We start from the raw sequence: 14,080 nt of genomic DNA on the forward strand, positions 1-14,080 counted from the left end.
AAGACACTGCAGTGACATTCAATTTCTTCCAGTGGTACCCTTTAAAAGTGAATCAGCAAGAGTGCTCTTTTGGAAATCTTTTTAAAATTTCTTACAGGGCTAAAATATTAGATTGCTGGGGGAAGGGCATTACAGAAAATTAAATGATGGTATTTAAGTAATTATGACTGGCATTGATTAGAGAGGTGGGGCAATTGCCTAAAGGCATGCAAAAGGCATTGTTACTTGCTACCATTTCCTCTTCCCAGTTCCTAAACACTCCTGGCCTGTGGTCACGGATAATAACCATCAAATTGTTGACATCACCACAAGCATTTCTACACCTTGCACCCAACCATCAGCACAAATGACAGAAATGCAAAATGTGGCATTCAGTCAGTGTTGCACTGCAGTTTGAATGTTTAATGTTGGGTACATTTGTGCAATGATTTCTTGAAAACCATTAAAATTGTTCTCAATAGTGAGATGAATGGATAGCTAGATCAATGCATACATCGATAAAGATAGATAGATAGGATAGATAGATAGATGGATGGATAGATGGATAGATGGATAGATGAATAGATGGATAGATGGATAGAGATAGATAGATAGATAGATAGATAGATAGATAGATAGATAGATAGATAGATAGATAGATGATAGATAGATAGGTAGATCTATACATACATACATACATACATACATACATACATACATACATACATACATACATAGAGATAGCTAGCTAGCTGGCTGGTTGGCTGGCTGGCTGGCTGGCTGGCTGGCTGGCTGGCTGGCTGGCTGGCTGGCTGGCTGGCTGGCTGGCTGGCTGGCTGGCTGGCTGGACAGACGGATGGATGGATAGATAGAGATAGATAGATACATAGATAGATACATAGAGATAGCTAGATAGCTAGATAGCTCGATCGATAGCTCGATATAGATAGATAGATACATAGATAGATACATAGAGCTAGCTAGATAGCTAGAACTAGCTAGATCGATAGATCGATAGAGATAGATAGATACATAGATAGATACATAGAGATAGATAGATAGATGATAGATAGATAGATAGATAGATAGATAGATAGATAGATAGATAGATAGATAGAGATATAGACAAAAACAATAATTGTGAACTGAGGGAGAGGCGGAGCCAATGTCGCAACAAGACGACGTGCAATCTCAATGCTCTGAGATCACCGCCAATACTTTTGCCGCTGGGTGGTCCAAACAGACCTAAACCGTCCCGCAGAGATGGTGAAAGGGAAGAATACGTCCTGCTGATCTCAGGGACATCGCAAAGTTCTTCTAGCTGGCGACAAAAGCACAGCCCCCAGGCTGATGAAGTTGGGGCGGCTCCAAAACGGAAGGATATGGAAAGAGAAAGTGTTTTCAGCTGGTGAGGAATTTTTACTGTTTTAAAAGAGACTGCCTATAAAAAACTTAAAGTTAATTTCAATTTGAGAACAGAAGAAATAAGTGGCGGAATTAAGCTTTGAATGGTTTTGGACAGTGAATTATCTTACTTTTTAAATGCTACTTTCATGGATGGAATTTATGCAAGCCTTTTAAAACAAATGGATTAAGTTTTCTTCTTCTATCCTTTATTATTATTATTATTATTTGCAACCTAGCCTAGGACACTAAAATTCTCCGTCTTCATTACTGTGTGTGTTTTTCCCTTTTTCTTCTCTATTTCATTCAAGAATTTGACTTTTTTTAAAACTTGGAATAAAAAAGCTACAAAAGGCAACAAAGAAAATTGTAACAACAGAGGGAAAGATGACACTGCTACTCGGAGGCTGGAGGTTTGTGTATTGGAAATAAAACACTTTTACTTTCCTCACTGATTATTCTGGCTTGGCACTTCAAGGTCTCACTATTTTGTCTATAGAGAGTGATAAGAAGAAAAGCGTACAGATGTTCCTTTGAAGTATATCTTTAACCAGAGAAAAGTGAAAATAAGACCTTATTGTGAATTTATGCTTAATCTTGTAAAAACCTTCCAAGCCAGAGCAGCAGTGTTGTCAGCTGGAAATAATGGCACAATCTCAACAGCAGAAAGAAACTTTAAGTTTGCAAAAGATATTGTTAGAAATTCAGAAATTATCAAACACATTTGAGAGGACGGAGAAGTTGGAAAATCTAGAGCATCTAACAGTAAAATATGATGAAGAAGTTGGAGATGTTTATCAAGTGGAAAAAGTGGAGGTTAGAGTCCTAAAAACTGAAGAGAAAAATAACCACAAAGAAATTAAATCCGCTGATATCTATGGTGATTGGTTTGTGTCTGGAAATGGAAAGAATGGAATACGGAACGAGGAATTAAATGGAGGGGAACTCTACCCCAGATGGCAAGATACAGAAGAAGAAAAAATAAAAGAATTTATGGATTTAAAGAGAGAAATTTTATTAGCAACATCATTGAAAACACTACTGACAATTAAAGATAAGCTGATCAAGGAAACAGAAGAAGGGCATCGAAATTACATGAGAGACTTAATAAGCAATGAGTTGCAAAGAGGAGTCCATACAAATTTGATTAAGGAGATGATTAGAGGACTGATACCACAAATGGCAGAAGACATGAGATTGTTTTGCTACTGGAAAGATACAGGTTGATAGATGAAAGTGTATAATCTAAAACTAGTTAAACGTAGTGAAATTTAGTGACAATAGATATAGTTAAATAAATAATTGATAATGATAATAATGTATACATATGTATTGCTATGATAAGTAATAATTTGATATGAATATTGAATGGTACCTATGAAAGGAAGATTAGATTTTTTGGTTATATATAAAGGTTAATAAAAAAGAACTAAGTTAAATTTATTTAAGTTTTGATTATTAGAGGGAAAATGTTATGATAAAGGACACAGTCAAATAAAGGAGGGATAATGATAACAAGGTATATATATATATGCATGGATACAACATAAGGAAAGTGGATGTAAATTCTAAAAATAGTGATTTGGAAAGGAGGATTAGAAATTTTTGTTACTAAATATTATGGATGTTTAGCCAGAATAGGCCATAAAGATTCAGTGTTATTGGAGGATATTAGAAATAGCAAATGAAATGCCAGTATGTGGTTATGCTTTAAATCTTGGTATATTTTATGATGAAAGACGTTTAAACAATTATAGTCAAATGAAAATGGAGGTATGATGATGGTAACATGCATAAATATCTGAGTTAAAATACTTGAGTTAATATGAATTATGGTTGATGACTGTGGAAGAGACGCACGAAAGTCTTTTGTAACCAACTGATACACTTTCTACAGTATATAAAAAAGGAGGATTCTTTGTGTTGTGTCTGTTTTGAAAATAAAAAAAAATTATATATAAAAAATAATTGTGAACTGAGGTAATTGTGAATCTGTCAAGGCACTGCTCTTTACTGCCCTTTAAATATAAGTTTTTAAAAATGGCACATTGGCAAGGCATTTTAGCAACTACTTTTCAATTAGGAAGGTGAAGAAGCTGTTTTGACCCCATAGGGCTGCAAAAAGAATACAGTCTTCTGAGGTTTCAGAGTAGCAAAAGGAAAATCACAGCAAGATTTCAAATACACTGTAGCCCAGCCAGAAATAAATCAGCTTAGCTCTTGACCTCTGCCAGCCTTATGGATTCATTAGAGTTCTAATGCTGAATTTCAAGCTGGTTCAAAGGCTTTGTTTGAAAGTATCTATACATCACAAAGCCTTGCATCTATACTGCACTGAATCATTTTGTGAAGCTAGGTCAAACACACATTATTAAGTATGGACTTTTTAATATGACAGAGTCTGCAATTATACTGTTACTATGTTTGTATAAAAAATACAAATCACGATTGAAAACATATATGCCAAATCTACCCTGTTAAAGCTTTGATTAAAAAAAAACCTTTCTAAGCAGGAAATTAATAGGGAGGGTTAGGGAAAGCTATGGTGAACTATGGTACTCAGTAAAAAAAAATCTCACCAGAACACTTTATGGCAATAACTCAACATGGCTCACATGTGGGTACTAACAGCAGAACCCTCCAAGCTGGATGGTAGCCTATATTTATTATTTATTTATTTATTCACATTTCTAAACCGCCCCCTCTCCCAAAAAGGGACTATAAGCTACTGGAGGAGAGCAAAGGCTGTGAGAAAAATAAAATAATTAGCCATTAACAATTAATAGAAAGAGGGAGAAAACAATAGCATAAAAGAGGAAAACAATTCATAATATGAGAAAAGAATCTAGTGGTGTCTTTTTAAAAAATATTTTTAATTGAACAGTTTTTTCCAATTTTTTAGAAAAAGAACCTAGTGTTTCTAACAGGCATAGTTAGTGATAAGAATTTTTCAACTTTCTTAGAAGTTTCTGAAGAGGAGTCATCCAAGAGAAGAGTCATAGCTTCCTGGTTGCACTTGCCATTAGAATTATTAACAGTTGAACACTCTGTTTATAGATAGATAGTTAGATATAATTCTTTACTGGCCAAGTGTGATTGGAGACACAAGGAATTTGTCTTTGGTGCATATGCTCTCAGTGTACATAAAAGAAAAGATACATTTGTCACAAATCATAAGGTACAATACTTAATGATAATCATAGGGTACAAATAAGCAATCAAATCATACGAGGAAACAATATAAATCGTAAGGATACAAGCAACGAAGTTAGTCATACAGTCACAAGTGGGAGGAGATGGGTGATAGGAACTTTACTTTATTATTGTCATTGTACGTATATACACAGTTTACACATACAATGAACGATGAGAAAATTAGTAGTAATAGTAATGCAGACTTAGTAAATAGTTTGACAGTGTTGAAGTAATTATTTGTTTAGCAGAGTGATGGTGTTCGGGTAAAAACTGTTCTTGTGTCTAGTTGTTCTGGTGTGCAGTGCTCTATAGTGTCGTTTTGAGAGTAGGAGATGAAACAATTTATGTCCAGGATGTGAGGGATCCGTAGATATTTTCACAGCCCTCTTTTTGATGCATGCAGTATACAGCTCCTCAATGGAAGGCAGGTTGGCAGTAATTGTTTTTTTCTGCAGTTCTAATTATCCTCTGAAGTCTGTGTTTGTCTTGTTTGATTGCAGAGCCAAACCAGACAGTTGTAGAGGTTGCAAATGACAGACTCAAAAATTCCTCTGTAGAACTGAATCAGCAGCTCCTTGGGCAGTTTGAGCTTCCTGAGTTGGCACTGAAAGAACATTTTTGTTGTGCTTTTTTAATGAGGTTTTTGGTGTTAGGTGTCCATTTTAGGTCTTGAGTCAGTGTATTGTCTATTAGTCTTGTATTGTGTTTGGTCTTGAACTGTAAATACATGTTGATTTATTACTTTGGGAAAAAAACCAAGAGTTTTTCCTGAAATGCCGGACAGTTGCAGCAGGCAGAACTTTTAGAGTTGGACCCCAACTCTACAGAGATACAGAAGAGATACAGAAGATACAGAAGAGAGATACAGAAAACTCAACATCTTCTAGTGGGCATAACTACTTCAAAGGCCAATATGATAGGCCTAATACTTGGCAAGATTCAGGTAAGCTGTCTATGGCTTAAAGCCAATGGCCCCTCAATCCCTTTTCTTGCCCATTTTGAGAACCCTCAAAATAGGTGTACTTTAGCAAGCTCTAGCATCCTAGAGAAAGCATTAAGGCTAGGAAAGATTACTTAATATTCAATCACTTGATCAAAAATTTTGTCAAACTTTATTTGGGAGTTTTAGTTACTTGGCATAATTACAACGTATAGGATTGGTTTTTAACTATTAAAACTATAACAATTTAACTATTAAGAATGCCACTTTCTCTGCTACAGCTTTTCTACCTGGGCAAAAGCAAATGAGTCAAACATTACAGCAACTGTTAATGTGGGAAACCACTCATCGCCCTGTGGCTACTGAATACAACCATTCAGTCTTCCCTGGCTAAGTCAACACCACAAGGTCTTCAGCAATGTGGCCTGATGAGACTTGAAAGGAAATCGAAAGGATGGAACCCAGAGTACACCACCTGATCACACAGGGTAGATAGAAACTATTGGCCAAGTGGCCTCTGAGATAGGGAGGCCTTGTGCCATGTATAGGGCAATCAGAAGCTTGAATTATTTTGATGGCAACCAGTGTAACTCAGGAAACAATGTTACATGGGCAAACTGCATTCTACCTAGAATCATTTAGCATATATAAGTGGTGGGATTAAAAAAAAATACTACTGGTTTTGTGGGTGTGGCTGGTGGGCATGGCGTGGCGTGGTGGCATGGCTTGGTGGCCGTTGCAGGGGAAGAATACTGTAAAATCTCCATTCCCTCCCCACTCCAGGTGAAAGTTACTACAAAATCCCCATTCCCTCCCGATCAGCTCGACTCGGGAGGAAGAAAATGGATGGGGGCAGGACCAGTTAAAGGAGGTACTTAGCGGTTCTCCAAACTACTCAAAATTTCCACTACCAGTTCCCCAGAACTGGTCAGAACCTGCTGAATACCACCTCTGATGTAAATCTGAGCCTCTTTCAAAGTTGCCACCAAAGTATATTTTTAGTATAATAGAAAGCATCATTAAATGCACATATCAATTGCATTGGATTATATTAATATGACCTATATTAAATTTAAAATAAATCAAATTTAACTTTTGTGCCTGACTTCACCTACTTTTTTGGCCTAATTCAGGCTCTGCCTACATTAGGTGCATAATATACCAGGTACGGTTATTGGTGCAAAATATGTTGTACAATTCTGACAAAAAATCATGGCCATTGGAATTATGAAAGAAAATTGTTCAGTAGCAGTAACAGTATAAATCACATGATAAGCCAGAGAACAATAGTTTCCAAAGCACGCTATATAATAAAAACTCTGATGTTGTTATTCATGTTCCATTTATCTTACAGTATCCTGTACTTGACATTCTAAACCACTGTGTAATATTTTAAATTTAAATAATATGCCTAAGACTTGCCAGTGGTCTTAGCTGTTGAATACCACCTCTGATATATATAGGTCTTCTTAGCCTAGCTGTCACCTACTCTTTGAGTTAAGAGTCTAGAAAGACTCTCACATTGCACCTCAAACCCAAAGATATAGATGTTATCCTGGACTAAGGATTGAGATCTCTGAGATTGGGAGGCCAAAACACTTCTGGCCACTAATGTTGTTGGTTGATGGCTGAGTCTGTTCCTCCCTATCTAAATCTTTAAGCTTCCAAACACTGGGCTTTCATAGCTTCATTGGATCATTCTGGGTCAAGATATGCAATTGAAGATCAATAGCATATCAACAATACCTGAGTTTGAACCGGGGTGGGCTTCAAAAAAATTCAGCAAGAGGTTCTATGCCTAATCAGCCTCCTGCACCACAGTGGGGGGGCCTTTTCGTCTTCCCCGGGCTCCAGAGGTTTTCTTTGAGCCTCTGGGAGGGTGAAAACTCCCTCCCCTGGGCTCCAGAGGCCTTCCAGGAGGCCTGTTTTTTCCCCTACCCGAGCCTCCACGTGAGCCCTGCACTTACCTCACATCCAAAACAGGCCATTTAGAGACTCTTGGGAGGGGCCGAGTGTGGTGGAGGGGAGGGGTAGGAGGAAAGGAAGGGGCAGGATGGGAGGGGCCAACCAGGGATGGGATTTGGAGGTTCTCTGAACCTGCGATAATGTTAGCTACGGGTTCTCCTGAACACGGGCGAACCCATAGCAGCCCACCCCTAGTTTGAATCCAATCAGTGGTGACTTCATATAGACATTAACAAGGATCAGTGAGACCATCAAGCACTAAGGCCACCTCACTCCCACACTCCAGGACTCAACCTTATAGACAGTTTCTTCTACTGAAATTTATCTCTTGTTGTTTAGTTTGGTCTTTTTATATTTAATTTTAGACCCATTTTCCCCACTGTACTGCTGGATTTTTATTATTAGAGTTTACAGATATCTGCAATTTCAATCATCAGGATAGAGCTATCTGCATAGAATGGGTTTACTGATGTTTTTTCTTTCATTTTAAAGGCATGGATGGGAAGATGGGATAATCCACTGCATCCCAAGAACAGGGGAAGGCGCCTTCTGTGTCCCAGTTGACTTATTGTGTGCTCCCTCCTGGCTAAAGACAGGCAGCCTTTCTCACCGCTACCTAGAAAGATAGCTAACAATAGTATTCCTAGTGTACGAGTGCCCCGCTGATGCTTTCTTGGAAACAGAATGCTGCATTAGATGAGTTTCATCCAACAAGAGTTTTGTGGTGCTCTAATGCTGCATAGCAGATCCAGAATAGATCAGGAAAAAATAAAGAAAGGAGAAGTTCCTTGGCAATAAGACAGATGGCTTGGTGGAGCCCCTTTCTACTATATTATTATAGGCTGTTAGGATGAAAGGACTACTTTGAAGGATGCCACAGCAGCATATTTTTGGACCTGTCAAAAGATTAGGTTAGAGAGTTATTGAGGTCTTTACTCACTTTCCTTTCGATTTCACTTGATGATTTTAATAGTTTAGCACTTTATTCTGTGAAACTAAAATCCCCCGTTCCCCATGTCTCTAATACATCCTGGGTGGAGACAAATCTCTGACTCTTAATTTTTCTTTAAGACACTTTTCTCCTGAATCTAGTTAGTAAAACGGACGGGGGGGGGGGAGTCAAGGGAAGGGCGGGAGAGGCAGCACCGCGGAGATCCCGGGAGGGAGCGGCTGCCCGAGTCCCTCCTGGCGAGCGCTGCAGCGGGCACCGAGAGAGGGGTGGAGCCGCCCGGATTACACATTAAGGGCTGGCTGGATCCCAGCTCGCCGGGGAGGAGGCGTGGAGTTGGCTTTCCCCCCGGCTGCCGCGATCAGGCACCTGGGAACCCCGGCAGCCAGGCACAAGCGAGGTTTGGGCGGGGGGGGGCGACAGACCAGGGGAGAGATCCGAAGGGCGCCCCAGGCGGGACGGGGAGGGACGCGCGTGGGGCGTGGCAGCAAATACGGCGGCGAGGAGGAGGAGGCGCCCCGGCAGCGGAGGTGGCCAGGCGGGCCTTGCGGGCTGCCTCGTGGGGCAAAAGTGAGCAGGCAGGCAGAGACCCGACGGCCATGGAAGGCGGCTGCCACCGCCAGCAGGAGGACGCGGTGGAAGCGTGGCTGGACGACCACGGAGACTTTACCCGCTCTTACTTTGTTCGGAAAGCTACCAGGTGAGCTCCGGAGCGAAAGGCGCGCAGCCACCTTCTGGGCGGTGCTGGGGAGGAAGGGGGGACGGGACACTGGGAGATGGAGGAGGTGGAGAACAATTTAGTCTCCCCTCCCCTTACTTGGAAAAGGAGAAGAAGAAGAAGCAGCCGCGAGAATTTTCCACAAAGCTGAAAGCAGCAAACAAACAGGCGCTCTGTGCCGAGGCTCGGAGTTCCGCGTGCAAATAGTTCTCTGGGGTTGCGTGTAACCCAAGGCTGCCCGATTGGCACGCTTTTTTTTTTTAACTCTGTGCCCGTCTCTGTTTGAGATCCTTGACTGGGAAAAGGGCGCCCTACCTTTCCCCCTTCAGCATTTTGTTAGGGGCTGCGCGGCAGCGTTTTTTTTTAAAAAGGTGCAGCCTACACCCACGCGCGAAAAACTTACAAGCTCAGCGTTGATGTGTCCACGCGCGAGCGCCTCAGTATACTCTCTTCATAGACTCTTTTCGTAGAAAATGCCCGCAGAATTTGGAAAGCTTCCTTTGCCCACGTTGAGACTTTCCACATGTGTTGGACGGCAGTTGGTACCCAAGGCCTGCTGGCTGGGGATAAGCGGGTTGTGCATCCGAAGATGAGCTGAAAACCCGTTTCCAAGTCCTCTGTATAACTGTATTTTCTAGAGTCATGAGGCTGACAACCCGAGCAAGCAGGGCGGATTTTATAACTGTTCAACGAGTCCAGTTTCCATTTAAGCTCCTAAACCAAAAAGGGATTGTTTCGAACCCTGATTTAATGGGTTGGCTTGTGATCCAATTTATGCTTAGTCGCCATCTGGTAGAACATTTTCAAAATCATGCTTTATTTTAGGCTAGCCCAGTTTCATGCAATAGTCGATGCAAGATTATCTTCCTAATGGCTAAGTGGCAAGAAAAATAAGACTCCAAAAGAAAAAGGGGAGGAAGAAACAGGAGTTAGAGAAAGAAAGAAAAACTTTTTTTTGTTAGTATGGGAAGATTTCTGCTTCGCCACCGGCTCACGAGCATTTGGATGGAGAGAATGAATAAACGACCTTGAAGGTAACTGTCCTCTCCCTACAGCCAAAGAGAGTGGCTAAAGCTGGGGTGCCCAAACTTGGGAACTTTTAAGACTTGTGGCTGGCTGGGGAATCCTGGGAGTTGAAGTCCACAAGTCTTAAAGTTTTCAAGTTTGGACACCCCTAGGCTAAAGCTTTTCAGTATCGGGGGCACCTCTCTTGCGCAGAAAGAAGGCAAAGCCCCGGAGAGCCAACGCATTAAAGCTATTAGTCAACGAACAAGAGCTTCCATATACTGAGGCAGTGGACGAGTGAAAGCTAAATGCTAGGACCTTTGTCCTTTCTTCGAAAGCATCATAGCAGGCCGGTTCCAGGGAAGCGGATCCACCTATTTTTTTGAAGAAGGACAAAGGGCAGCTGGTAGCAAAACCCGGGAAGGACGTTTATGATCATTTAGGAGCCGGAGCAATAAGAAAGATGCTGTGACTGAGAAGCTGAGACGCGGCAGTAGGGCAGGGGGCGAGGCGGGGCGGCGATCTCCTCTTCCTTGGCGTACTTTTGGAAGCTCAGCTCTTGGGGCGGGGGGGGGGGGGATTGTTATCCCAAAAGGAGCCGTTTGAGAAAAGAGGCGCTGCCGCCCTCGGCCGCCAGGAGGCAGCGCCGCACCGTAGCGGTTCCCAAGTAGGCCAGGGCAAGAAGTTATCAGGCGAGGGTGGGGTTTGGGGGACTGGGAAAAGGACTCGCGTAGAGTTTCGTAGAGATCCAAAGCGGAGATCAAAGAAGCTCGCCTGGATTCCTTTACCTCTAATATCGGACATGCTGCCTTTTGGAGATAAAACGAGGTACTTTGGCGCTTGAGGATTTGGCCCGCGCGACTCTCGGCTATTTTTGGAAAGGGAGTCAGGTTTCAATTCGGAATAGTTTTCGTTCGAAAGAAAACGGGTTTAAGGCGGTGCAAAAGAGAGCAACGCTCCTGGGTGGCTTGGCGGGGAGAAAGTCAGCGCGGCAAACCAAAATAAAGTCTTCCGGCCGTAGCGAAGCCCACCTTCTGATCGCCTCCGGACTGGTCTCTAGGCTCCCCCCTCTCCAGCGGCTGCCACCATCTGCTCCACCCGACCACTTAATGGAGATGGATGGGGTTGGGATGAGCTTGACGCCAATGTGCCTCTCCATCTGAGATGGTGTGGTAAGACGAGAGGTTCCCATTAATTATTGACTTGCAGGTTGCACGGGTCACTTGCCTCCCCGACGCCCATCTGCGGCTAACGAAGTCTTTCCCCTTTTCCCATTCTGTAGTTTAGCTACTCTCCTTTAAAAAGGAAAACAAAATCGAAGCAGGTACGATGCCCTCCTCTCTCTCTCTAAGAGGGATCTGAAACAAAAACCCAGAATGGAATAAAACCCGCCATAGGTATCACACTTATCCTACAGCACTTCACTGATTTAAGAACCAGCACTCCTGCACAAAATTTGGAGTTTCTCCCAGCCCAGAGCATTTATATACTGAAGACAAATGTAACAGATACAGTAGAAGTTACTGTCCCATAGGATTTGGTATTGGAGGGAGGGGTAATTGAATTGAGCAAGAGGAAAAGAATGAAAATGCTTGAAACCAAAATTGCAAAATGCTGATGTTTTAGAATAGGAATGTCATATATATGCTTTCAAAAATACAAACATTAATCAAAACTGAGTAGCATGCCATCTAAAAATTAATAATTTGTTGCAAGCTAGAATGTAGGCATGAATTTTTTGTTACTGCTGCATGTTCTAGAGCCCAGATTTCATGCACTATAGTGCATATTATAAATTATAACATTTGCAAGCTATGACCACAAAACATGAAGAGGGATGCCCTTTGGTTTGTTGTCAGTTAAATATGAAGTGCACCATATTATATTATAAGTATATATCTGGTCTATACATAATGTCTACAGTGTTGCTATATTCCAACAAATATTATGTAGTTTATGTGTCAATGGCTATTATTAATGTATGCATAATAGCTAGGGTAGCAGATTTTGATTGGTATATTAATTGATGGAATGTTAGTTCATTAATGAATGAGGAATATTTTTAATCATTGAATTTTATGGATACACTTGTCATATTTAATTAGACTATTACAGCTGTATACAATGAATATTAAATACTATAGATATCTTTTCTTCTAAAAATAGGCACATTTTCTTCCAGTTCTTCCAGTATTTGCAATAGTGGCAATAAGGTAATGTAATAAATTCATCTAATTTATGAATTGCCTAAAAGATAACGGTTCATGAACTGAAAAATCTTTATTATTAGTTATAATTATGCCACTTTAGTATACTGCTTATACTGTTATACAACAGAATTTTGTATTTGTGCTAGTATTTTTTTAACATGTACAAAGGTACATATACAGTATATGTCATTCTTTTAAAATTGTATTTATTAGTGACAGAGAAGATCCATTTATACCATTTTGGGATATACCAATGTTTCAAACAACTAACTTCATATATCCGTTATATGCATTGCCCTCTGAATACAAATCCTTTAGTAGCATTTACTGTCATGTAAAAAATGTGAGGGACACAATCTTATGCATGTGATTTTATTGTATTCTATGTTAGTATAGCAATCTAAAAGATTTGTAATAGGGTGTAGGTTATACAAAACACAATGCATATATGTAATAGTTCTCAGTGTTTACTCTCTGGACTGTTTGAAACTAGCCTGACACGGTACTTTGTATATTCAGCAAAGTTTTGTTTGTTTATTTGTTTTTAAGCGGAGACTAACTTTGATGGAAATTAAAATTTCAATTGTCATTTTGCAAATTTATACCTGTTGAAACATGGAAAAAATATCATTGACCTGCCTAAGACTTGCCTAACAAAACTTAGTTTTTATAAAGGGAGAGTTTGGATTGCTTTGATATCAGAGTTGTACTAAAGTTCAGATTATATCAATACATTGTGTAATGGCACTTCTCAGAGGTACACTTTCAGAAGAGATTGTGTATGTGCAGTACTGTAAGTATAAAATGGTGTGATTAGATGATTATTGGGATTTAGGATCACAAAATAAATTCATGGGCGACAATATTCAGTGTTAATGCTCTTAAAATTTAGAAGAAATTATGCCCCACTTTTTCAAGAGTATTCAAGTGTTTTGATAAAAGTTTGTATCCTGACTCTTTAAAGGGAAATATGCCTAAAATAGCACTTTTCTTTTTTAAAACTTTGAAAAAAAATAAGCTGATTCAGAATGAAATCACTTTTTAATAAGAAAGTGAGTAATTCCTTATCTTAGTGCTGGACAATTAAAGATTAAGAACATCTTAGTATTGAAGATGTCAACTTAGAAGCTATAGTATTAATAGGTAATTATGCAACATCCTAATTTTATCATTTTCCTAACAATATGTTAATACAAAGATACTTTAAAAGATAGAACAGGTATGCAATATGGTTCAGAATTCTGAGAGTATCAGGTAGTTGGTTAAGAAACCAGTTACCTAGGGGATAGTGATATTATTTTAAAGGGTTTTTTTTAAGTTTTAAATCTTTTATAACTTAAATGTTATAATATTTATATACTATTTTAAATCTTTTATAACTTAAATGTTATAAAAGGGATGAGTTGCAGGGTATTAATATGAGAAAGACACATTTGCAGTATGAAAGATTTTATTACAAGCTATGTGTTGCTTTGTGAAGTTGTATGATGTTTAATATACATATACATGATTTTCTATATTCCAGTGGGAATAGTTTTCATGATGGAAGATGAATTTTCCAGTCAAATGTAGCATCTATGCAGCTCATTTTTCGTGTCTTCTGTTTAGTATGCAAAAGATCTGGTGTGTCTCTATGCAAAAGATCTCTATCAGTTTTATATGCCTTCCAGATAATAATATTTGGCAGTGGTTTCCATGTTTATATGCATTTTTCA

General features: G+C 39.8%; 1 protein-coding gene across 4 annotated transcripts in view; it reads left to right on the forward strand.

Annotated features, from left to right (window-relative positions):
• The window catches only part of PDE5A (phosphodiesterase 5A), a gene marked incomplete at its 3' end in the record, with an annotated part of 105,111 nt that overhangs the window by 18,640 nt on the left and 72,391 nt on the right, over positions 1-14,080 (forward strand). Inside the window, exon 1 of one of the 4 annotated variants that reach the window (XM_081959956.1) lies at positions 8,828-9,132. The exons of 2 other annotated variants lie outside the window; for them this stretch is intronic. In XM_081959956.1, coding sequence (XP_081816082.1) covers positions 9,032-9,132 — 101 coding nt within the window. In that variant the 5' untranslated portion in view covers positions 8,828-9,031. Of the gene's footprint in view, positions 1-8,827; positions 9,133-10,874; positions 10,984-14,080 lie in introns of those variants that run through there. One more of the 4 variants, XM_081959957.1, reaches the window with a different exon arrangement.

This window comes from Natrix helvetica, assembly GCF_964273705.1.
Source record: "Natrix helvetica genome assembly, chromosome: 7".
Lineage (NCBI taxonomy): Eukaryota > Metazoa > Chordata > Lepidosauria > Squamata > Natricidae > Natrix > Natrix helvetica.